At 44.2% G+C, this 25,400-nt stretch overlaps 1 protein-coding gene across 7 annotated transcripts in view; it reads right to left on the bottom strand.

Moving 5' to 3' along the window:
* Positions 1 to 25,400, bottom strand: part of LOC119435958 (importin-4) — a 175,526-nt gene that overhangs the window by 114,455 nt on the left and 35,671 nt on the right. For all 7 annotated transcript variants that reach the window (XM_049673006.1, XM_049672998.1, XM_049673013.1 and 4 more), the window contains exons 6-11: positions 17,392 to 17,528; positions 17,261 to 17,303; positions 16,353 to 16,418; positions 15,749 to 15,850; positions 5,087 to 5,170; positions 1,930 to 2,076 (exon numbers count right to left, since the gene is read on the bottom strand). In XM_049673006.1, coding sequence (XP_049528963.1) covers positions 1,930 to 2,076; positions 5,087 to 5,170; positions 15,749 to 15,850; positions 16,353 to 16,418; positions 17,261 to 17,303; positions 17,392 to 17,528 — 579 coding nt within the window. The remainder of the gene's footprint in view (positions 1 to 1,929; positions 2,077 to 5,086; positions 5,171 to 15,748; positions 15,851 to 16,352; positions 16,419 to 17,260; positions 17,304 to 17,391; positions 17,529 to 25,400) is intronic.

The raw sequence follows: 25,400 nt of genomic DNA, 5'->3' as shown, positions 1-25,400 counted from the left end.
ACGAAAGGGATAGCATTAGATTTCCTTTAAATGCGAAAGTTAAAACAAAGTAATATGCATTGCTTTATTTTACATTGTCCTTTAGTCTTGGCTATTGATGGGCTACAATTCTTCAATTGCATGTACTTTTAAGTCTATAAGCTGCTATAAGTAAAAAGTATAAGCAAGAAGTATAAGTAAGAAGGTTATTAGCACACTGTTAGCTATATCTGCATTACGATTTGCTGAGCAAGTTGTGTGTGCATGTTTAAGTAACAGCTGAAGAAGTAGACCAGGTGGTATCTAACAAGCCGTTAAAAAAAAAAAAATGCTGTATTTGTGCTGTGGCTACTTGTATTTGAGAATTGTTTTGCCATGTGTTAAGAAATGCTTATGCTTTACACTTTCTTGTTTGTAGAAACAATTATGCATTCTGTATTTATTGCCATTCGTTTGCTGGTGTTTGTGTACTGCCTCCTAATGCATATCTCTCATGTTAGATGTTCTTTCTTTATGCTTCTTATATCAGTGCATGCTTTTAACAAACTTCTTGTATTGTGAATATTGGACCATTCGTGACCGGAGGCCTCTTTGTGCTGTCTGTTATTTCGCTTATTTTACATGATAAATAAATGATCGTGCTTGTATTATAAAGCTGCTTTTTTTTTACCATGACAAGAATATCAGGACTGGTGATTACAATACTTTATCTTGTAAGTAGTTGCGTATTAAGAACCAAAATACTTAGTCTCGTCGTTCCTGCGTCGAAACCACGAGCAGCGTGAATAAGTGCTGGGCTTACTGACGCTACTAAACGACTGCTTGCTAAGGCAATTGCCTAATTACAATACAGTTTCAACTGTGCAGGTCCTAACACTTCACGTTCACCTTAATACGCTGCTAAAAGCCGCACCGAAGACATGTAGTAGTGAAGTTTTTCTTGCATTTATCCTACCTAAATCTCATTAAGAAATGGCATCACATTGCAGAGAAATCTGAAGCGCACAGAGCAGCTCAATTTCCTTTTCTTTGTCATTAAGTATTCTACGGAAGCAGCCCTTTGCAATAACAATTTCATTCTTTTGATCTCCTGATAAGATACTGCCACATTTCAACAGAAAATGAACAGCTGTGCTCGGCGAACAATCTGGCACCAGGCATAACCGAGAGTTGGCGCTTACTTACGTGTGAGCGGGAGTGCAACAGCCCATATGTTTGCATCTGGTGATAAGTGGGACCACTGGCGCTTTGTTGCAAATGCGCGGTGTTTAATTTCAGGCAAACATTAAAAAGTGGAGCCTACCGAAGTGTTGAGGCGAAAGGCAATGATGAAGAAATCTGGACCAAGACCGCCTGGCCGTGCACAGCGGACGCATTTCGACAGGGGCGAAATGCAAAACACCCGTTTATTTAAATTTAGGTGCATTATAAAGGATCCCAGGTGGTCAAAATAATCGTATCGCCGGTTCTGGCTCTTCCCAGAATTTTTTTTTCGGACTGAGACCGCCGCAAGCTCCATGTTACGAGCGACATTTTTTTTCCCCCTTTCCCGGGGGCTCATTTTATGCTAGAAGACGCACTCAGGCAGTTATTTAAGCATGTGGAATGTTAAAAATAGTCACATGAAAGTAAAGCGACAGTTGTGGAAGTTGAGAAAGCTAGAATACCGAGGCTGCCCCCCACACAATCACAGCGGTAGCGGCGTTCGCATGCCCTCTCATGCATGGTTGCGCCTCTAGCGGCAAGCGCTGGCTCTATATGAAACTGAGGCGGCAGTTTCGTGTCCAGAAAAAAACATGGAAGGACTCTGGTATTACTAATAATCGCAAGACAGCACAAAAACTGCAAAGCAACGAATTAACCAAAGAAAAAAATTTGGCCTTGATGGAATAGTGACATATTGTATGCTCATAAAATGCCTCCTTGTGTCTCCAAGAAAATCCAGCGTACCTGGGCAGCACAGGCAGATGGAGACTGGCAGGACTGCTCATCTTCCTCCTCATCTTCAACTCTGTCAAGTTCACCAGCTGACACTTCCTCCATAATGGGGAAGAGCACATCCAGCAGCTCAGGAATCAGTTTGTGCTTCACAATTGCCTGCCCACAACCAGCAACGAATGAAAACACAATCCTTCACAGTAAAAAAAAAAAAAAAAAGCAACTACATCGGGAGAGAGAAACAAAGGAAAGTTAACAAATGTTGGTGGCACTGCTGCATGCAGTGCTTGCGGCTTCAGATAGGGTTGATTACAGAACACATCTGAGCCAAGGTAATGTAACAAATCTATTTTGATTCTTGTCGTGCTTCATCAATGGTGTGAGCGGTGCTTTGCCTGTGTCATCACCAGAACCAGCCCATTGTGGACAATGGATGATGAGAAAGAAATAGAACCTAGTGATAGGCATCCTTGCCTTATACCGATCCTAATTACAACTACAAAGTGAAACGAGATAAACTTTTTGTGATCCTGGAAGGTTACAACATGCAAGTGTCTTCCAAACATCTCACTGATGAAATCTCACTAGCTTGAGATAAAATGAAAAGAATAGTTTCACAATTTACAACATGTTATTAAGGTCAAAAATTTTAACACAAATCTGAACACATTAATCAAGATGCAATTGACTAAACTGATATAGCGGATGGTAAAGTGGAAACGTAGAGAAATGTGAGCTGCCCTCGAGCAACTTGATCAATACATTGTTTTATAGAAATATATAGAAAGGGGCTCGTGTGCTACTCCATTAGTCAGCCATCTTTTTTTGATTTTGGATAGAAAGGGGCGAGAAACAGTGCATCCTGCCTTGTGGTGCAGCCCTCAAGGAGCTATGTGAAATAGATACGGCTCGGCGTCAGAGATGAGTTTCAGACCACTATTTTATACTATAACTTCCAAATGCAGTTTTTTCCCCTTGCAATTTTGGACGATCTTTATACTTGCATAATTTCTTTACTGAGCTAAGAGTAGTAGAGCAATATTTTATGCTCATATTGTCAAGTACAACAAAATGTGGTAACAATATTTCGAATTCCGCGATACCCGAGATCGACCTCAAAGGACACTAAAGAGAAATACAATTTCACAATTATGTTGTAGACCATGTCGTATAGGCCACTAATTCACCATTTCGCCAGAGTCTAGTCCTTTTACTTTACACAGAAAGAGAGGAAATGGCTACAGATTAGATCAATGAATGCAGGAACTGCTACAAGTCAAAACATGCATATGGTTGGTTGATACCATGATAGATGCAATTGCACTTCATTTCACTGAGAAAGAAAGTGTAATTATGCCATACATATTTGTATATGCTAGACTTTCACATACATATGTACTTACAATATATAATAATACCTAGAATATTGGTCACAACATCAGTCCTCTCAAGTAGCACACTGATCAGCAGGCTGATCAATTGAACTTGTGACCTCGTGCTGAACAGCACAATGCCACAGTCATCGAGTAACTGCCCAAGGTGCTACATGATGCATGTACAGGTCGGTCCACTGTTAGAGGGAACACGTGAGCACGTGGCTCACGCTCTGCGCAGCACCATGCATGGGAAACGGCGCAGAGGCAGCGCATGCCACGCGTTGTACGGCTGGGCAACCACACATCTTGAGCCACGGTTGCGATGAACGCGATCCAAAGGAGCAAAGTTGCGCTCGACTTGCCAGCCATCTGGGTGCTAAGAACATAGCAATGATAGAGCTTTCAGAACATTATAGGCGATATGAAGCACTTGTTTTTCTTGAGGAAGCTTCGCGTTCGGATGTTATCGCACGACAGATCGAAACACGTTCACTTCATGGATGGAGTGTGGCGGCTGGCTCAACGAAACCAGTACAAGTCACACCACAGTTTATTTTCGGAACTGTAGTGCACGGCATGTTTCAGTAATGACTGGCTACGACGCACTCAGTCTATCTAATTTCTGGGAGATACGAAACGCCATGTAACGCTACTGACATTGGAGAATCATGAAACATGAACGCGTATATAGTCATTCGAAAGCATCACTCTTTTCTTCCAAAATGATACATGCATAAGCAAATACATGCTGAAGAATTTGCAGTTACCGACAGTGTTGTGAATGCGTTTCCGTCCGTGGAATGCTCGGCCAAGACGCAGCAGAGCAACACTATTTGGCGAGTCCAAAAATGCCGTTCTCCGAAACGTAGTTCTGCCACTGCTTATTCGCATTCTACGCCATCACAGTAGAAGTGGGTGTATTTATCTGCTTTCTACGCCTCACGGATGGCAGTGCACAGAATTAAATGTTTCTCCTTGAAGTGGGGGGCTCTTGAAGTGCACTTGCACGGCAGGGAGGCCACGCAACAACAAAGCGAAGGGGCGATTTGGTCGCAGATGACGCGCGGCTGCACTGCCCCTGTGCCGTTTTGCACATGGTTTTCGCTGCTTCCCTTTCATGGCGCTGCATGGAGCGTGAGCCACGCGCTTGCGTGTTCCCTCTAACAGTGGACCCACCTGTACAGTGTAATAGCAGCTGAAATACTGTAAACCTCCATTATATCTAGGTCAGAAAACCATGAAAAAATTTCAAGCTCAGTGGAGATTTAAGATAAGCCAAATTTAAACTTCAGCACAGTGGCTTTGCACTGCAAAATTTTGAACTTTAATATAATGCACAACTGTGCAGCTGCCACCTGGAGTTGAGACCACTTTAAATATCTTGCCACATGGCATGCAGATATATTTGAACCTTTTCAAAAGTGGCTGCCTCACTGCCTCGCTGATGAATGTGCTGCTGCTCATGGTGGCCAAGCGCATTGTTGATGCTCATCATACCACCAACTTCCAGCTCATTGACAATTCTCATAAAAATCCTCAAAGGAAGCACTGCCAAATGGCAGTCAAAAAACTTGGGTGGCAGATAGCCTCTCATTGATGGCATTCGCATCTGTGCCATCTAGACAAGGCTCCCCTACTGCCTTTCCCTTTTTCAGCTTTCTTCCTTACATTTTTATTTGTCAGCATTTGTCAAGCTTTGCCTCCTGCTGCAAGTCAGATAGAAACCATCACAATTTTTTGCCTTTTTAAAGTTGAATTACTGAGGTTACTACTAAACAGTTGTAAAAAAGAACCTTTTTCTTGACATTGATCATCCAGCTTAGAACAGACATGGCTCGGACACGCAGCACATCTCCTTTCCTCGAGTCACCAGCAACCTGAAAGAGAAGAAAGCGAACCGAGGGGCCCAATTTTGATTAATCATATCATAAGAAGCCAACAAACAACGATACCAAGGACAACACAGAAGAAATTACTTGTACTTACGAAGTGAAGAAATTATAAATTAATGGAAATTAAAGTGGATGAAAAACAACTTGCCGCAGGTGGGGAACGATCCGTCTTCACATTACGCGTGCGATGCTCTTACAATTGAGCTACCGCAGCGCCGTTTGCCCATCCACCTTTCTGGGGTATTTATGTTTTTACTATACTACAACTAACCCTGGGAGTGTTAGCCAGCGCCACCACTCACAAACCTAGGGAGCGGATGTGGAACATCTTTTTTGTCGCAGGCGTCAGGAGTACGTGATCTTCTTGGGTGAAGGCAACTGGTCAATAAACGCACACATGCTATGCCCCCAACGTTTGTGAATGGTGGCGCTGGCTAACACTCCCAGGGTTAGTTGTAGTATAGTAAACACATAAAAACACCAGAAAAAGGATGGGAAAACGGCGCCGCGGTAGCTCAATGGTAAGAGCAAGGCACGCGTAATGCGAAGACGTGGGATCGTTCCCCACCAGCGGCAAGCTGTTTTTTCATCCACTTTAATTTCCATTAATTTATCATTTCTTTAATTCACTTCGTAAGTACAAGTAATTTCCCCTATGTTGTCCTTGGTATCGTTGTTTGTTGGCTTCTTATGATATCAGCAACCTGAAAAGGCAGTCATCACTCTCAAGCCACTTCAAGTTTGTGAAGGCATTATGGAAATGGAATAAGAATGAGGACAGGACAATACTGTTCTGAATAATGATACTTTATGCTTTTCAAAAGGCCCTTACAATATAAGCTGACTCCAGCAATTCCTCTGCCTCTGAACTCATTTGCTGTGACAGCAGTTACACAGCCCAATGCCTACTACTTTGTGCGAAATTGCTGCAATCTTGTACAAACTCCCCGAACTAGATGCAATGATGACAACATGATGAAAACCAAGTTTCAAGGTCTCACTGTTGTTGCAGTAGAGCATCAGTAAGAATAATTAACTAAATGTTTATTTAAAAGCACTTGTTTGCTCCTAAAGTAGCAAAGTAACTAGAAGACTGAAATTTAAATGAAAACTATACTTTGGTATAGCTCACATATAACAAAGTACCTTTACAAAACAAAAGATGAAACAATATGACTGCATTTTCTTTCCTAGCATTTTCTTCCCTATATTGGCAGTGGCTACCGTATATACTCGTGTAAGGGCCGCACTTTTTTTTCGAAATTTTTGCTTGGTGCGGCCCTTACACAAATCAGGCCGACAACAGCTCGCCAAAGGTCTATACTGTTTCCGCAGCAGTAGAAGTGTGCAAGAGAGTCACAAATGACATGCCAGGAATGTTTTTATTATGATTCCATGTCGCTATCGCTGTCCTCGCCCTCGGAAGAGCTTGCCTCGGCGTCTGCATCCCCCCAGAGACGATGATCCTCAGTACCGTCCATGCTGTTCGAAATTCCAGTCACCTTGAAGCTTTTCGCAACTGTTTCCAATGACACGGCACGCCACGCACTCTAAATCCACGCACACACTTGTTGGAGTGATGCCCGCTTCAGCCGTCCCGTAGGGGTCTTCTCATGATGGCCTCCAGCCATCCATTCCGAGTAGCATCGGCGAAATTCCGTTTTGAAAGGACGGTTAATGCAGACGTCAAGCGGCTGCAGCACACTCGTTAGCCCTCCAGGAATAACGGCCAAGTCCGTGCGAGTCGTGGCGAGTCGGTCCTTGACGCGGTCAGTCAAGTGGCCCAGTTCAGTTCTGCGACGGATAGAGAGCTGGTTCCGGTTCATAAACCGCGTAGCCCACCCTCGACTTGCCTTGAATTGTGCCTTGGGTATTTCCATGTGGCGAGCGATGTTCAGGGCTTTCACGCGTACCATGTCAGTTGATACAGCGTAGCCGTCATTTCGAGTGTCGATGACATATTTGACGAGTTTGCCTTCGAGTTCCGGGTATTTGCACTTCTTGCCGCGAAACGCCTTTTGGCTCCTGTTGGTAGCGGCGAGGGCATCTTTCTGCTTTATCCAGTAACGCATGCGCTTCTCGTCTACGTCGTACTTGCGTCCAGCTTCTCACTTGCCGTGCTCCTCGGCATATTCAGTCACTTGCAGTTTAAATGAAGCAGTGAACGATCTCAAAAGCCGGCCCATCTTCCGTCACCTGCGCTGGCTCAAACAGGGCTCACTACTACTGACAGAGTGACACCAGTTCGCCGGCGACACGATGCAAATGATGCACCACACAAAGCAATCATGGCGCCGTACGCTAACGCTCAACCAACGCCTCCTAGGAGGCATTGGCTCAACCAGCTCGACGGCTTGACCGGCGGAAGCGGAAAACTGGCAGCGCCATCTAGCTTCGATTGAACTAACTACACCGTTCTGACGGGACTTTTCGAACTTTTTTTTTTGAAATTTCTCCTTTCAAAGTAGGGGTGCGGCCCTTACACGAGTATATATGGTATATGAGGGCGGGTGCCCGAGTTATCTCGGGAGCGGCAGTCAAAGGGTTAACAAGGCATGCAAACTCATCCACCAACATTAATAACTTGGTAGTTAATTAAAAAATAAGTTGTCACAGTTTCACCTGAAAGGCGAAGCATCAATTGCGATAGCAAACTTGAAGAGAGCTATACGGAGTAATGATAGCAGCTTTATCAGCTGTATAAACTTGGACATGCAGCGGCACCGGCAACACGCAGAACTGTTGTCGACGCCGTCGGCGTTTTGCCCGCGTTCGCTCAAAATGCGTGCGGCGTTGGTGACTGTTGCCGGAGCCTCTCATATAAATAGGCACTTGGTGCCGCAGCTAAACGTCGCCTCCCTTCCCTCCCCCTCCCCCACGTCCTTTCGCGCGTCGGAAGAAGGCATTGCTCTACATATATGGTGATTGTAGAGGAGGAAAGAGACGCCTACTTCTACAGCCCTTAAGGGAGCACAGCGCAGAACACGCGTTTGTTCTCCGCCGTGCGTTCACTCCCCGTGAAAGCGCGCGTCCCTCGCGCCCTTTCACTCGCACATACAGCGTTCGGCGCGCGGCGATATACGGAACCTCACGGCGACGGCTACGGCAGAAATCTGCTTTTGAGTGTCCATATAATTGCTATCGCAATAAAAGGTGGTGGTTTAAAGTTTTGCTGCAAATACCAAATGTTAGTCTCAATGAAGCCATCATAAGTGAACAAAACATACTTCCAGTGCTGAAATACTAATACTTTTTGAAAAAAAAAAGAAGGCAATGATAGCAATTTCTAACTGCCTCATTAATGAAGTGCTACTCTGTTAAATTAATTTACAGCACCAGAGCAAACCTTTCCTTGAGTCAAACTAAGAACTAAATTTTTAAGGCGGTATAATATTTGAGAAGTTTGACAATGAATAGCAGCTACATTTTCATTTTCTTTCTTGTATGAAGAAGAAAAAAAAAAGGTTGCCTGAAACTTGAGATATGATTTTCAATCAGTGTTGGTTTTGGAGAACAACATATAGATTCTAATCAGGGTGACTGGAATCTCAGTAAACTATGGGTCACTTGGGCCAGTGAAAATGCTGGGCTGATGAACACAAACCTATCCACAATGTTTTACACAGTTAAGAAGTTAACCCGTTAAGGGTCAAAGACGTAAATATACATTGCTGCAAACAAGTCCGAACTAGTCGATGCCATATATTTAAGGCACCGTCTGCATGTTTGAAAAATGCGAAAATTTTTTAGCTCCCTGTTGCCCAGTATGTGCTGCCATTGTGTACGAGGTCTATTAGAAAAGTATCCGCCCTTTGTCCGAAGAAAAAAAACTGGCATAATTGGAGCGTTGGAAACCATCACCCTCAAAGTAGTCTCCTTGGGACTCCACACACTTCTACCAGCGGTGCTGCCAAATATTGGAAGCATTCAGAGAAGGCCCTCTTTCGGAATGGAGTTTAGCTCAACTGTCGTTGCAGCCATAATGTCCTCTCTTGTTTGAAATCGCACTCCTTTCAATGGCCTCTTGATTTTGGGAAGCAGCCAGAAGTCGCAGGGGGCCATATCAGGAGAGTAAGGAGCCTGTTGAACAACAGGAGTCTGGTTTTTCGCTAAAAAAGTCTGAATGTGTCGGGATATGGGGGGATGCCAACGGCCCTGTGCCTCGACACACCGAGCCCCGCGGTTGGCACATGCCTGCACATCAACCGCAGTCCGGTACAAGCTCGAGGAAACACTAGACGACAACCACATGTACACTCGGAAAGCATTTATTACGACTGCAACTAACACTTCGAGCAGGCCAGCTAGCTATAGTTGACATCGCTGAGGGTTCCCTCGAAGAGAATAATACACTAGGTAAAGAAGGGCTTCCGACTTACCAACTGGGGAATACGGGGGGCCGCGGCGTTTGCCGCGGCAACAACGCGGTTGACTAACCACGTGCGGGAATACGGGAGCGACGGCGGAGACTTCCGCCGTCGCCGCTTGCTGGAGACCAAAGAGACCCGGGCAATATCAGCGGGACCTCACGTGACCCACCCGGTGGCGCTGATAGCGCTTGTGATTCCCGCGCGCCGCCCGCGGAAGGAAAGTTTCCCCTCTCCCAACTCTCCCTGGCACGCATGCACTTGATGCGACGTTCGCTGCCCGTGCGGCGGTTATGGGACCCGAGGATTCCCACAAATGAAATGCGGGGAATGTGCAGGAGTATTGTCGTGATGGATGCACCAATTTCCTGTTGACCACAACTCCGGTCTCTTGCGCCGCACTTCATAACGTAGGCGACGGAGGACATCCCTGTAGTACTCTTTGGTGATTGTTTGACCCTCTGGTGCGTACTTGTGGTGTACCACACCGCGGGAGTCAAAGAAAGCAGTCAGCATCACTTTGCCGTTGCTGCGCACTTGGCGGGCCTTCTTTGGTCTTGGTGACGTGGAATGCTACAACTGTGACAACTGCGATTTGGTTTCCGGGTCGTACCCGTACACCCAAGACTTGTCGCCAGTGATTATGGTGTTCATGAAGTCGGGGTCACTGTTTGTGGAATCCAGCATGTCCTGTGAGACTTCAACACGAAGTTGCTTTTGCTCCACCGTGAGCAGCTTCGGCACGAATTTCGCCGCAACTCTCTTCATGGTCAAATCTTCAGTCATAATGGAATGCGCAGAAAAAGTGCTGTTGCCCACCTCTTCCACAATTTCTTGGATAGTCACACGATGGTCCCGCATCACCACAGTGTTCACTTCGGCAATGACCTGGTCATTTCGAGATGTTCATGGCCGACCGGAGCGTGGCTTGCTCTCTACCTATGTGCGGCCGTCTTTAAATCGGTTGTACCACTTTTTAATCTGTGTCCTGCTCATAGCATCATCACCAAAAGCCATCTGAATCTTCCGAATGGTTTCCACTTGGCTGTTGCCCAGTTTCTGGAAAAATTTGATGCAGTAGCGCTGCTCCAGTTGCTCCGCCATTTTCCTTGCAATAATAATAATAATAATAAAAAAAAAACGAGAGCACTGCGCACTGCCTCACTCAAACGCCGAGTCCCAGTGACTGACGCTATCGGCAGGTGGGAAAAAATTTGCGCATGTGCACGAAGACCTCGTATACATTTTTTTTTTTTGCACTCTGTAATCTCCAAGTTTTAATTCCGCGGCTTGTTTACACCAGCACATCGGCAACTGTTTGCGCATCTGTGTGTACACGGGTGTCTGACAATTAATATTGGTTTCATCTCGCAGGCTGTTTCTGTTTGTCGTGTTCACAAAAACTGATGTCTGTCAGGTTTCTAATCTCTCAAAGGGTTACCCCTAGATCTCGCTTATTCATTTCTCAAAGGAGTGTGATTATATCTGTTCGTAGGCGGGCGCTGGTATCACAAGCGATGCCATCGTATATGAACGATGTTGCCATGCCTACGTTTCTTTTCTTGAGACTCGCGAAAACTGATTGCCCCTCGTTGGTGATGAGACGAAGGATTACTGCAAGTTTCCGAGTTGTTTGGTTTTTCTAACGGGCGCACAACCATAGAGTTTTCTTGCGTGCGCTTGCATACACGGTTTGATTACGCTATATGGGTGAGCACGCTGGTTTCTCTGTTGCGAGTGAGTTGAGCACCGATTCCTTCGATATAGACTACTGCCCAAGTGTCCACATCGGAATATATCTATTCCAGTGTATCTACTTCTTTAATCTTAATATAAGTATTTATGCAAGCCCATCTGCATTCATGAATAAACAATACATGTTTACCTACGGAAATATTTTTTTGTCATTCTAAAAAAATTGCAGTAATATTTTACAAATTAGGTCAATATGAAGATTTTAAATCTGCATTAAAAAATCAACCCAGAAGGGTTGCATTTGGCGAAAAAAATTGACCCTCAAAGGGTTAAGGACAAGACAGAAAAATTCCCTAAGGAAATGTTTATTTGTCACTGTAATGTGCAAGGTACACCGAGATTGAACAACACTTCCATGTGGAAGCTGAAACGTCTAACCCCTTCGACAACACCATTTTGGCCGGCCATTCTGTTAACTATCTTTCTAATATACAGTTAAACCTGCTTATAACGAACCTCCATATAACGAATTCCTGGATATAACAAAGTTTTTATATTCCCCGCCGTTACTCCATAGAAGTAGATGTATTTGAGACCTCTACGTAACGAAGTGGCAGGGGGAGACCCCCTCGATATGACAAATTTTCCCTTATAACAGCCTAGAGATTTCGCCCCAAATTTTGTCATTTCTGCGCGAGCAGCAACCGGAAGCACTCTCTCCGCCGCGACGGAATGCGAAGCGAGCGCACATGTGCGAGGCGGGCCTGCATCGCTCGACCCGGCGATCTTGCCGCCGCGGGCGTGACCTTTCCCCCTCCCTTCATTCAAACCTGATCCTGCCGCTTGTTGCAGCTGGCCTAGCCTGCCAAGCCGGCACTCTCTCCTTTTACAGTTGATGTTGCCGATGCGCTGGTACACGCTGTGACACATCACACTCGATGAGCGCGGACACGCACTGTCAAACGCTGGCGGCGTGTGGAAGCGCCGCTGGAGAGTGAATTTCGTGCTGTTGTCTATCGCTTCAACGCAAACTGAGCGGCGAGAACACACAGCATGCACCAAGCTGCGAGCCGCCGACGCACCTACACTGCTAGACTCTGGCCTACGCAGATCGCTTTCAAGATATGGCCCGTGCGACCGCACGCCGCCGAGCAGTACGCAGTTGATGCCAGAGTACAGTACAACGTCACCCCGCTATCCCTCCCCCCCTCGCCGGTGCCTCGAGCACAACGGAAGAAGGCGCGCTTCCTCCCTGCTTTTCTTGCTCGCGCGAGATTTAGATCCGGTCGTCGGCTCCCCTCGCACGTTTTCACTCGCACATACAGCATACGGCGCGCGGCGACTGCGTTATCGCTCTTGGACTTTATACGGAATATCTATGAGCCAAAACAAATTTTAGGGCCACAACGCGTCATAGACACCACCTTTATATAGCAAATACGGATCTCAAGGGCCATACTTTCGCTGGTGGAAACCGAAAATACGTCATAGTTGTCGCCCCCGGCACTTTGGGCGGCCAATGCCATCGTCAAAGCCACCAAGCCAAGCGACATGAAAAGTCAAAATGGCCGCTCGGGCCGACGCGGGGTGGCAGTTCGCAACGTATGATGTGGGAACGGTCCCACAGTTGCAACGCAACAGCGGGGTTACCAATGCATTGGGTTCTATGGGAGCTGTGCCAGGACCAGCCGAAAACGACGTAACAGCCGGGAAAACGCAGCCCCCGGAAACGTAACAGCGGGATTCTTAACACTACACGATGCTACGACGCCATCGTGACGCTCGCTCTTCGTTTCCGATGCCTCGCGCTTGTGCGAAACGACACGCGTCCACGCATCCGGTACCTGCTGTAACATTCCAAGGATGAGTGGTTCGATGAAAACGAAAAACGGGTGCGCATTACAATTGAGGGCGCGTTAGAATCGAGTAAATACGGTAAGCGTTTCTTTTTCGAATTTTGGGGCCAAACCTGCATATAACAAAATCCTCTTTATAAAGAAGTTTTTCGGGAATTTGTCAATTTCGTTATATCCTGGTTTAACTGTAAATCTACTTGCCGACCAAATGAGATGTCCAATTATTGATTTCATTCAACTATGACAGGCGTATGGCCACACACTAATAAGGCAAGTCCATCATTCAGTGTTGGCCGAAGACATTTAACCAGAAAGTCTGTACTCAAAGCTGAAACTTGGCTAAAAAAAAAAAAATCTAATGGTGTGCTGCCTGTAGGCAACACTTGTCTATGCTGGGACCGTCGTAGGTGAGGGAGGAGAGCGGCAGGGAAGCGGTTTGGCCTCCCCTCGCCCTTCCTCTCAACACCCTCGTAGCCCCCTCACCTTCGACTGTCTCCGTGCGCGTCCGCCGCTCCCGCCGGCCCGGCGCCGCTCAGCCCGCTCCCTGAAGTTTCGGTTTCTGCTATTGAAGCGAGCGTTGGCCGAACTGGGCTTCCGCCGTTGCTTCCCTCCGCGCTTCAGCCGCAGCGTTGGCTGAGACGTCGGCACGTACACGCGTTTTCCAGTGCCACGCAGAAATGGCGACCTTGGCGTGACGCTGCGGTTCTTTCTTTTTTTTTCTCCGCGCGGCGTTGAGGGGTCTCGCATAAGCTTTTGCTCACTGGTGGTGTCGGAGCAATGCCGTTCGGAGGAGCCGCCACGTGATTTGGCGCGCTGCTGAGAGCATTGTCGGTGCGCGGTATGTTCGAATTAACCATCGCAAATGCTTTCGCGTTCGAATAACCGGGCGTTCCCCGTGTTACTTCGCCAATCTATAATGTACCGGCATGTTACGTTGCGTTTGAATGTGGCGGTCACGTAAATTTATCGGTGCAACCAGCTTGTACATTGCAACAAGCGACCGACACGTTGCAGATACGACGCACCCACGCGGGTGCCGTTACTGCCGTATCCTGAAAGCAATCTGCGACGTGCGCATAGTGCGCGCCCGCGCGGACCTTATCGTCAAAATGATCTGCGATGTTGACAAAGTGCACCTAGTGCCAGTAACTTCGTATGCGCTGTGCCTTCGACGTTTAGTTCGCGTTGAAGCGAGAGACAGCGCAAAGGTAAATTCGCTCGCTGCTGCTGCTGCGTTTCCATTGCTTCACTTTCGGGCGAAACTGCGGCTTTTTTTTTTCTCTCTCTTTTTTTTTCGCGGTCCCTTAAAAACGTATCAACGGGACGTTTTCTTCTTGTCCAAATCATCAACGATCGCCTTCTGAAAGGCGTATAAGTGCGCGCACGTGTTCTTGGGAATGTTTTCGCACGTCACTGAACGCCTGAGCAAGTCGAGTGCAGGGAGCGTTTTGGCCGTCCGGGCTGCGCCGCGGTCGTCGTTGCAGCATTGGTCCTCGTCTAATTTCTCGCTATGCATTGGCTAGGCTGTGATGTGGTCCGGTCCGCTCGATGTGGGGATCAATGAGATATTGCGCAGCCGCGTGACGTAGTCGGTTGCTTGGCGACTTTGGATCCCGCCCAGATCCCGCTGTGCCGGCTTATCTGTGCCCGTGGCCCCGCTGGCTCGGCCGCCGCCGCTGTTGCTCACGCGTTCGTATGATCCGTAGCGGCGCGGCAACACGTTCGGAAGAGCCGATTTTTTTCGTATTGCGAGCAATGTATTTCGGCCGGGGAATGTTACGAATTCGTATCACACCGAAATTCGTACCAGCCAGGTTCGTATCACCGGGGTTTTACTGTAGTTACTAAATGACATCTTGTATTACAGACAGTTGCAATAGAGCATTGAAACTTTCACAGTGCCTCTGCATGACACATTACAGGCTTGGAAATTTGCCACAGGGTAGCATCAAAAAACAAGTGATTAATAACATCCAGACTGAGTCTTTCTCCAGGATTATACGTCCGATTAATGTCTCAATGACATCTAAAAAAAAAAAGAGGCCTAACTGGGCCATCCATCGGACATCTTTCGGTGTTTCACTTGGGAGCCTTTCAGGATCCTTTTGGTACATCCTTAGGATGTCCATAACATCCCAATACGGATATCCATAACACATCCTTAGCATGCCAGTGCGTCGTCTAAGTTAAGACACTGCTCAGGGTGTACACTACTAATACAGCATTATATACTTCTGTTAATGCACATGTGAGGTGCCATATGCACCTGCACGAATATTCTTTTATCAGCAGATCAGCATGCAGCCTGCAGGCTGCATGCATATCTGGCAGTGAAGTTAGAAATCGTTACTGTTAACAGTAAATTTTCACATAATGCCCTGTTCTATGATTATTAGATAATGGACTGAACTATTTTAACACAGTATTGAAGAGAGGAGTATAGGCAACCCAATCCTACAATTTTAACGTAAGAAGGTATTGCTGCACCCGCACAAAGCTACTGAAACCAATGCATTGAATGAGTATTGTGTACATTTATATTTGGGGCAGTGAAAAGTTAAACAGGCATGCAATAATTTACATGGTAAAAACAAGAACAAACATGAATGCTATACTAGAAGCCACCCTCTTATAGAAGGACGTACCTCCAGGCACAACTTGATCAGTGGCCTAATATGTGGCAGAAGGATGGCGATCTCAGAGTCAATCAGTTCATCAAAAAGTTCCAATGCTTCTACTGCCTTGTCCTGGTTACATAAGAAGAAATGAAAAAATCACACTTTCACTCACATTTAAGAAAAACTAGGAAGACAAATTGCAAGGCTTGAGTTTCGGCCTTATTCGTGTGACATATTTTCTAGTTCTTAGCACAAAAACTCCGTAGCACTTGTGTGTGTCTTGACTTGTTTGTTTTGTCTTTGTTTCTGTGCTAAGAAGTAGAAAATAGGAAGACAATGTTTTCCTTTCAACTTACTAGAGAAAGTAAACTTTCCATGCAGGAATATCACAGGCAATGAATATTATAGCACATGGCATGGAAGTGCTGATAGACTAAATTAACTAGTGCTAGAAAAGTAAAATATTTTACAAGCACAAAAGTACTGAACAGGACAAAGAAGAAAAAAAAAGAAAAAAACAGACCACGGAAAGCTGTAGCCACAAAGGCAGTTTAGATAAGAACTTTTGCGCACACTGCATTTTTACCTTTCAGAACCATGACTAATGCATTCATAAGAATCTCGTACTCACCTCACTTGAACTTGCTAGTCTTCGGATAACTTCCATGACATAGGGGATTAGCACTTGGAAACAGTTCTGTTGGGGAATGAAAAAAGCAGTACTAAAATGAACTGACATTAATGTTAATTTAAACTCCTAGGGACAGCAACATGAATAATAATAATAATAATAATAATAATAATAATAATAATAATAATAATAATAATAATGTTATATACCATAATAATTATACAAACACACACCCAATCATGCTTAGGTGGGTATATGTATGACCAGAACCACTTTGATATTATACAGGGTGTCCCAACTATCATGCAACAAGATTTAAAAATATGCAAATGCCACACAGCTGGACAGAACCAAGGTAATGTTGTTTGCCATTGCTTGGAGATACTCAGATTATTTTTTTGCATTCCATCTAATTGCATATTTAGTCTTAATTAATTAATCACCTTTTCAAATATTATAACTGAATGAAAAGTGTCAATGAGAAAATTGTAGAGCAACATGACAAACTCCCGATACAGCTTTCTGTTGCTCAATACGTGCTACATAAAAGTGTTTTTCCGAGAAAGAAGCCTGCGAATACATGCAAAGTGCTTCGAGTGGCCAGTCACGTGGCAATTTTGCTAGAGAACACTGCCATTGCCATTCTCACACAACAGCAGGAGGCTGGGCGGGAGGTGAAGAAGGACATTTTCAAATTGCCTTCAGGATATTTTTGAGGTTTGCTCTTCACAATACATTAAACCAGCTACCTGCATTCAGTTCTAAACAGATGCGCTTGGGTTTGGACCATGTAAAACTTCAGACAAAGCAATAATTTTAACTTAAGTAAGCGTACTGGCATTTTAAACAGGCAAACACAGGCTAACGAAGAAGTAAAGCACCAAGTTAAACAGATACGTGATACTCACAGCATCATCAGTGCCAATGGAGCTCACTAATGCTGTCATAGACCTAGCAAAGGAGAAACAGCCAAATATAAAAATTAAGCTGGTGCACGTATACAAAGCTGGAATAACCTGAAAAGTAAGAGCCAACTTACTTGATCACATAGAAGCAGATCTGGTCATCACCACAGCTTTGCAAACAATCGCCAAATAACTTGAAAAGTGGCTTAAAGTGATTTGAGAATACTTCTGGTGCCACAGAAGAAATGACACTAGCCATGTGGAAGCCCAGCTGTGGTAAAAAGAAAGATGATCACAATGTCATAATGTGCAACACTCAATTACAAACACTGTAATATAGTGTGTGATTAATGAGAGAGAATAGGCTGACAAATATTCTATTTTCCTCTTCTTTATGAACTGTTCTTGCATATCTAAATAAAAAGACAGCTTTCTTGTGTGTGCGTGCATGTGGCACACACACTTCAAAGTTCTTTCAATTTATGGATCAATGCAGTATGAACCTGTACCTTCCAGAACTGTCACATATCTTTGACAAAATCAGAACTTCAATTTAATCAAATACACTCAAACCTCAGTATAACAAAGTAGCACTTGCAACTTTGTTAAATCAAACTTTCCATGTCCAAAAAATACATATTACTTTACATGTTCTTAGAGCAGTTTTGGTGGATACCATCATTTCAAGCTACCTCTTAAGAAAATTGAGCGAGGAACTCCAGCAACAGCTGCAGAATCAAAAGCACTGGCATGTATGATGGCATTGCACAGTGTGCAAATCTTTAATGGGCCCCTCATCAGGTCTGGCCATTTAGAGCTTAGAGAAACAATAAAACACACAAACTGAATGTCTGAGTGTTTTGTTTAACTTCGCACCGCAGCAACAGAGATGTACTTCCGTTTTGCCTGCTTGTTCCCACATTGTGCAGTCGCGAGCGCCGAGAGTGAAACTATGTCATTTTTTACCATGTTTCAAGACGCGATCATGCTCTGTGCTCCACTTTCGTCTGCTTCAGTGTTCGTGTAGCACCGACTTATACCGCTAGGCAGGTGTTCTCGTGCACAGTGTGCAAAATTGTACGCTGCGCGCAACTATCAGCAGAAGTGCACCGCACAGCAAAAAAGTGAGAGGGAGTGAGAGAGAGAGAGAAAAAAAAAAGAAGGCAGGGCCCATGACGTATGCGTCACGAATTTCGCTCGCAAAGGATAGACGGGGAAAGTGGAGAGCGTGTCCTTGTTGGCAGTGACGCTTGCCTCTTGAAATCATGGGTTCGCCGGCACCAAAATATTTCTCTCTCAGCTATTAATGCACCAATTGGCCGAGAGGGCATGTCTCTTCCAGCCTATAATGAAAACTTGCTATGTGGCCTGGTGAGGGGCCGTTTAACACAAACTGTGCATAGTGCTAAGAGCTGCCATACGATAGTGCTATCCGTACACATCAGCATCACAACAAAGCACTGCAATTTAAATTGTGGGGTCTTAAGCGCCAAAACCAAGATCTGATTATGAGTTGCACTGTAGTCAGGGACTCGGAATCAATTTTGACTACCTGGGTTTTTTAACGTGCACACAACTGTGTGCATACACAAGTGTTTTTGCATCCTGCCCCCATCAGAATGCAGCCGCCATGACTAGGATCAAATCTGCGACCTTGTCTTCAGCAGCGCAATGTCATAGCCACTGAGCTACCGCGATGGCTACACCAATACTAAGTCTTGTTTGTTTACGAAGGTGTTATGATTGCGATCACCATAATGTCATTCGCAATAACAATGACAACACCATGGTATGATGACACCAAGACACGAGTACCTTTCATCATCACTGAAGCGCTGGCAAGATAGATTACCACTGCCTGGAGTTTTCCTGTACAGACTGGCCGTTGATGTGTTTGGGACAATATCTACAAGCATGAATGATGTGTGCCCAGTGTGGTTTTCATATTGGCATGAAAGACGGCACAGCAGTGTATTCTGTCTTTTGCATGGTGATCAGAATTTCTCACTGTACACTGCCAATGTCTGTACAAAGAAGGTTCTATACCAAATGAGAAAATCTGATTTAGGCAATGTTTTCTTATCTTTTGCTTGACACAAGCTTCAGATACATGCATGTGATGTGTGCAGATGGACTTCATTAAAGCAATACTGCAAAACAAAATTTCTTTGCTAGATTGCAAGAAAAGATACATGCAGTGGAATGAAGATTAATATGTGAAAAAAGTGTGTTACATCCCAGATTTTGTTAAACTGAAATACGTTGTAGTAATATTCTAGTGCACCAGTTTCAATGGCTTTAGAACTTCTATGGGTACATCTGGTATACTTGGGAGATAACTTTTAGTTGGTATACAAGCAATGCTTGTATACCACAGTGTGCAGTGTGGTATACTTGTGTTTGATATTTGATATACTGTTTGATATTTGTGCAGCATCTGCACAAATATCAAACATAAAGCAGTCTGGAGCAGTATGATAAGGTGGTAACACAGCTTTATTATTACTGCCTATAGTGTATCTCTTGAGAGCGCAAAAAAAAAAGGGGGGGGGGGGGAGAGGCAAGCAAAACAACCGGCAAAAAAACACAATGTGACAGACGCAACTTGTTAAACAATATCCTCCCGATTTCCCCTGCTCCGAGTCAAGAAAAACTTTATATATTTATGCTGTCACGTTTCCATACTAGAAGGTTTTAGCTTGTCTGTCTACATATTACTCTTCACAAAATACTGGGTTACCGGAGATGAGGACGGTATGCTAGCAGAAACAGCCTGTAATGCTAGTAAAACTATAACGCATTAGAAATGTTTGGTACTACATTAATGCCCTTGTTGAAGAATAAGAAAGGACTGCATGCTAATGACACTTTACACCAGCAGCTAACTAGAATATGGGTGGCCAATGCAATAATAGTTTTAAACTCTGCACCACAAGATGGTGTCCCCAACGTGGCTGGTGATGTCTATGCCTCCAGTAACTGTATTCCATGAGGGGCAATACATATATGAACAGACTAAAGCATACAACTCGCTTGGGGATATTCAAAATCATGATGCAATGACACGTTATCCCTCAAACTTCACGATTTAAAAAATATACGCATTACAGCCCCTAAATTGTACATTAGTCATTTTCCATCCATCAGTTGTCTGTTAGAGCATCTAAAGCGGACAAATTTGGTACTATATTAATTTACTCTTTATGTGGATTTGTTACAATGTTCACAAGAGTTTTGCAAAAGTCCTATTGACAAATTAGTAATATATTTTACAGGGGTCGATATTATAGCAATATTGTCCGCTTTGAATGTATTACTTAACCTTTCAGATGCTATGTACATGGCTGTGTACACCATGATAGTGCATCAACAGCAAAGGAATTGATTAAAGTAAGGATATTTAAAATGTTCCCCGTACATCTTGAAATGCTTCTCATTGAAATACAGTAAAACCTCCTTACAAGAGACACGGTTACAAGAGACAGTCGGTTAGAAGAGACATTTGAAAATGGTTTGGTTGGTTTTCCTATGTTCGCCATATTAACAACATCGCATACAAGAGACATGGTTACAATAGACATTCGGTTACTAAGCGCAACTTTTTTTAGGTCCCTAGAGTAAATTCTTCACTATTTAGAAGAGACACAAGCCAGACACGCTCACGCAACGTGGCCAACGTCGAACCAAATGGTACACATTGCAATTTTCATTCCATTGGCTCAACGCTGTTCCATTACACAGCCAGATGTCCTTCCTCGCATGGTTGCAACTACACATTGCACACAACTTTCTGTCATTATGCTTTTATAATCACTGTCGCGCTCCCACATTGACTCTGCGACAGAGTACCATTGAGTTGGATTTCCATGTCGGCAGTTGAGGCTGACGAACATCTAAGAGCACTTCAAAGGTATTGCGAGCAACAGGAAGGCTTGCAAAGTGAAGTTTGGAAGGAAGCTAATACAATCTGTAGTCACTAAAAAGAAACTATTATGAATGGCTTTTTTAAGCTATCCTGTGCAATTTCCAGTAGATGTGTTTAAACACACTTTGATGCTGATAATAAAGTGATCTAGTTCAACTCCTCAGTGTGTTTAGAATTCTTAGTTACAAGAGACCTTAGTTACAAGAGAAATGTCTTCTGGTTCCCTTGTGTGTCGCTTGTAACGAGGTTTTACTGTAGTGCTAGAAATTTGAATGACACCGGCAAATTGATTTAGTAAAACGAGTATGAAGGTAGATGGCTGGGTATGTTGCTTGGTGCGAGTATGTCATTGCATGTAGCGGGTTCACAATGTGGTGTGCCAGTCACAATTTTCAAGTGGCTGGATCGGTGCTTTTCAAGCCTGGTAGACACGAGATGGTTGATGTTCGCATATCTGATGTTCCTGCAGCGAGTTTTTGCATGGAGTCCACATTCTGTTAACTTGACAAAAAGCACTATAGAACTGAAAACTCTTAATTTATTCTGCAGCTAAAAGAAATGAGGTGAAAGTAAGTTTTCCATCGACACAACTAATTGGCATCTGAATAAGTTAATGCACTTCTCAGAATTGTGATATTGTTTTTCACTGCAGAGCTACAGAGTTGTAAACTTGGTAGTATTGTTTTTAAAAATTTTGCAATGTTGCACAAGCCTTTATTAAAAAATCAATGGCCTAAATGAAAAATCCGCTTTCAACAGCCACTAGATTTCAACTTCTTTTAAATGTAACAAACCTAATCAATTTTAGTACAATGGTTGGCGATAAAAACGATTTCTCCTTTCCCATGTACGTAATGAGGGGCCCTCACAGCGAAGGTCTCGAATTAGGTATCCTTGATGCCATGAAGTAGCATATGCAGGTTTATTAGCCAGCTGTCTGCCCTTTAGTTCATATACTATGTGATGCATGGGGTTGAAAGTATGTTCCACATCTGCTGCCATGGCCATGAGTGGCACTGGCTAACACCCACAGGGCTAATCTCGTACACGTTTAGCCCTGATTAGCCCTAAGAAAGTGTACAATAGCATGGCTGCCATGGTAGCTCAATGGTATGACTACACGTGTAATGCGGTAGGTGTGGATTTAGCTCCCACCTGTGACAAGTTGGCTTTTCTTCCACTTTTATTGCTCTATTCCTCAACATTTCTACATTTCAATTAGAAGGAACAGTTAAATATTTTCCCAGGTTTCATTTGGGTGCAACTAGTATACACCTTTTAATTTGGGCGTCGTCATTATCTTGAGAAAGTGGCACAACCTAGCTTCTGGCTGCAGCGGTTCTTTGGTAGTGCGAGAAAAGTCCTCCGAGCTGCAAAATGACAATCTTTAAAGCAAAGCTTTATATGTCTAGGTGAAATTGTATATGGCTAGGTCAAATCGCCTGTGTACAGAAAACTATCATCATCAGCATTGGCTTGAGCGTCGTCGTCTTCTTCCATAGCTGGCTCGTTGGCGACCCTCGGGTTGCGCTCGTGCTTGTGTTCGGCACGTGCTCGTGCCACTGCTCCCAAGTTCGTCATCTTATTCCACAGCTGACTGCGTTGCCGCTCATCATTCCAGCGTAGAATTTGACTTCTCTTCTGTCGTTGTAATGGGGAGGCCGCGTTTACGGGGGTATGAGCCATTGCTTAAGGGGGTATGAGCCATTCATCAACTTATGTAGCGGACAGATCTAATTTTGAAGAAATTTAATTACGAAGAATCGCAAGCGGCAATGGTGGGCGAATGCTGCTAACCACGCCCCCAAGCAAACTCGAGACATCGAAAGCAAGCGACAACGGCAGACTGCGGGCATACTGTCAGTGACGTCATTCTCTCCATCGCAGCCAAACGTGTGTGCAATCTCATAATTGAGAAATACTTTAATGAACCCTCGGGATTGTGATAAACATCGGGGCCGCACGTTTCAGCTTTGCTGGTTAACCATCTTTACGGAGTGGAAGGGCCAACTAATTTTTTTTCGTATTTTTTCGCATGATGGTTGTGTTGCTGAAGTTGTTAACTGAACTATATATCACACTGCCTCTGACGAGATCTACCGTGCAAATGTTGTCGTCTGGTAGGGTATCCATTCTGCTATGCAATTTTCTGCCAAGTAGCGTCCTGCGGTAGCTTAGCATTAAAGTTATATTATTAAATGTCCAGATTGCTGAAAAACTACACTTCGTCATCGTGACATAATAAAATAAGGATTCCCCATACACGTGTACACTTCAATATACTTGTTTCCGGCATGTGCTCTCGTTTGTGGAAGAAATAAATGCTCCATTTAGCAGAAGGTTGTAAATGGAGTGTTAGCTTGTTCATTATTGACATTCTGCAAGCATGCAGTAGTGCATTTGTTGTTAGTGCTTTCCTGACTTGTTCATAAGGTCAGAGTGAGAAATTTTTAATGAAGCCAGAGAGATTTTCGAGACCCTCGTTATGCCATAAACAAGAAAAAAGGAACACACACACACACACACAAAAAAAAAGAGGCAAGTAAAAACAAGCTGCAGAAGTAGGCTTTCAGACTGACTGAAAAATGGGTATGTGTCTTTTTAACATTATGAGACAGCGGTATGACACAACCACTACGAGCCTTCCCATTCAAACTTGTTCGTGATGCAACGGTGTCACAGTAGTTAATGAAACTCGGTGTCTAAACAAATGGGACTTCAGCATATGGCTATCTGTGCGTGAATTCAGAAAATGCAGTTATATTACTATGTGCTAAAAGTGAAAACATCGGAATTTCGAATGCATTACCATGCATCACCACACGTGAAGAGCCCTCCACTCTCACGTCACACATGCTGTAGGCATGAATCCTTTTCTGTTTACAATGGCAATCCAAGGGCACCACTGAGCTCTTTAATAGGGAAGTGCTTCAATTCTTAACCTGCCAAGGATGGTTGTGAAGCCCGCAAGCTTCGTCTACCAGTTTTTTTACCCTTTTGATAGTTGCTTGTGGAGCCCACAATGGCACAGTGGTTTCCTATGGACCTTGAACGACCCCACATAGCAAAACAAACACTGAATATGAGCTAGAGTGGCTTTGAAATGCTACACGTCCTGCTGACACAAGGTAATGCAAGCACACTGATGCTGGAACACACAAGCCAGAGAAGAGGAAAGCAGCTCGGCAATGCACACGGTGAGCTGGGTTGCGAGTAGTTTCCTCCTCGCTATGAAAAAGGTTTACAGCTACAAACCATTCAAGTATGTGTTTGCCAATACAATTTTCATGGTTAGAAAGCAAGGGCTCTTCGATGATTGTTTCCAGTTTCTGCAGTCCTCCGAGAGTCAGAACTGTTTAAAGGCACACTAATGGGAACTCTTAAATAAGTATAAAAAAAAACATATTCCTTAAAGTTACACCTGCATTTCTTGGAAGGGAAATGTTTACTAGCAAGCAAAATAAAGGGCAAATTTCTATTTTTTCAATTTTACACTTAAACAGCAGTGCACATTTCTGTGTATTTTGTGTCCTTTCTGCTAAGGAAAAGCCCATTACGGTTTCTGGGTTGAGTTGCTTAGTTTTGAATGCAATGTACTTGAGTCTTCACTACTAAACAATATGCAGATGCTGCCAGAACCTATGATGTTAGAGAGAGCAGATGTGGGAATGTACAGTCTTTGATTATGATGAGAATAACCTACTTCCAATTGCAGAAATATAAGCTACTAACCTAGCTAATCTTAAAAGGAAGCTTTACCTCAGTAGCTTCTATCTAAGTACATGGGAACAGGGGAATCGTTTTGCCTGGCAGCCAGTCCGCCGAATTTGGTGATGTTTATTGTATATAAAAAAAGACAAAATCTACTGACTGGGGAGAGTAGGTTTCTGATGTATGCCATCAATTTTTTATATAAAAATTGTTTACCGTATTTTCCGGGCTATGCACCCCCTTTAAAACGGCAGTTTTGCCCGGGGGAAAAAAAAAAGAAAAAACGTATGTAAGTCACACCGGTGTATAAGACGCACCTGTTCGTTCAGTAAGTGATTGAAAAAAATTCCAGTGACGTTTCACTCTGTGAACTCGGGTCACGCACAAAGCATATGGGTGCCATATATATTTCAACTCCAGGCGCATTTCCGCCGTCGTGGTTGCTGCAATGCTCCGTATTAAGTCCAAGGGCGACAACATCGTCCCCGCGTGCCGTATGTGTGAGTG

The sequence above is a fragment of the Dermacentor silvarum genome, chromosome 1, assembly GCF_013339745.2.
Source record: "Dermacentor silvarum isolate Dsil-2018 chromosome 1, BIME_Dsil_1.4, whole genome shotgun sequence".
Lineage (NCBI taxonomy): Eukaryota > Metazoa > Arthropoda > Arachnida > Ixodida > Ixodidae > Dermacentor > Dermacentor silvarum.
This window is presented reverse-complemented; position numbering and strand designations above follow the sequence as displayed.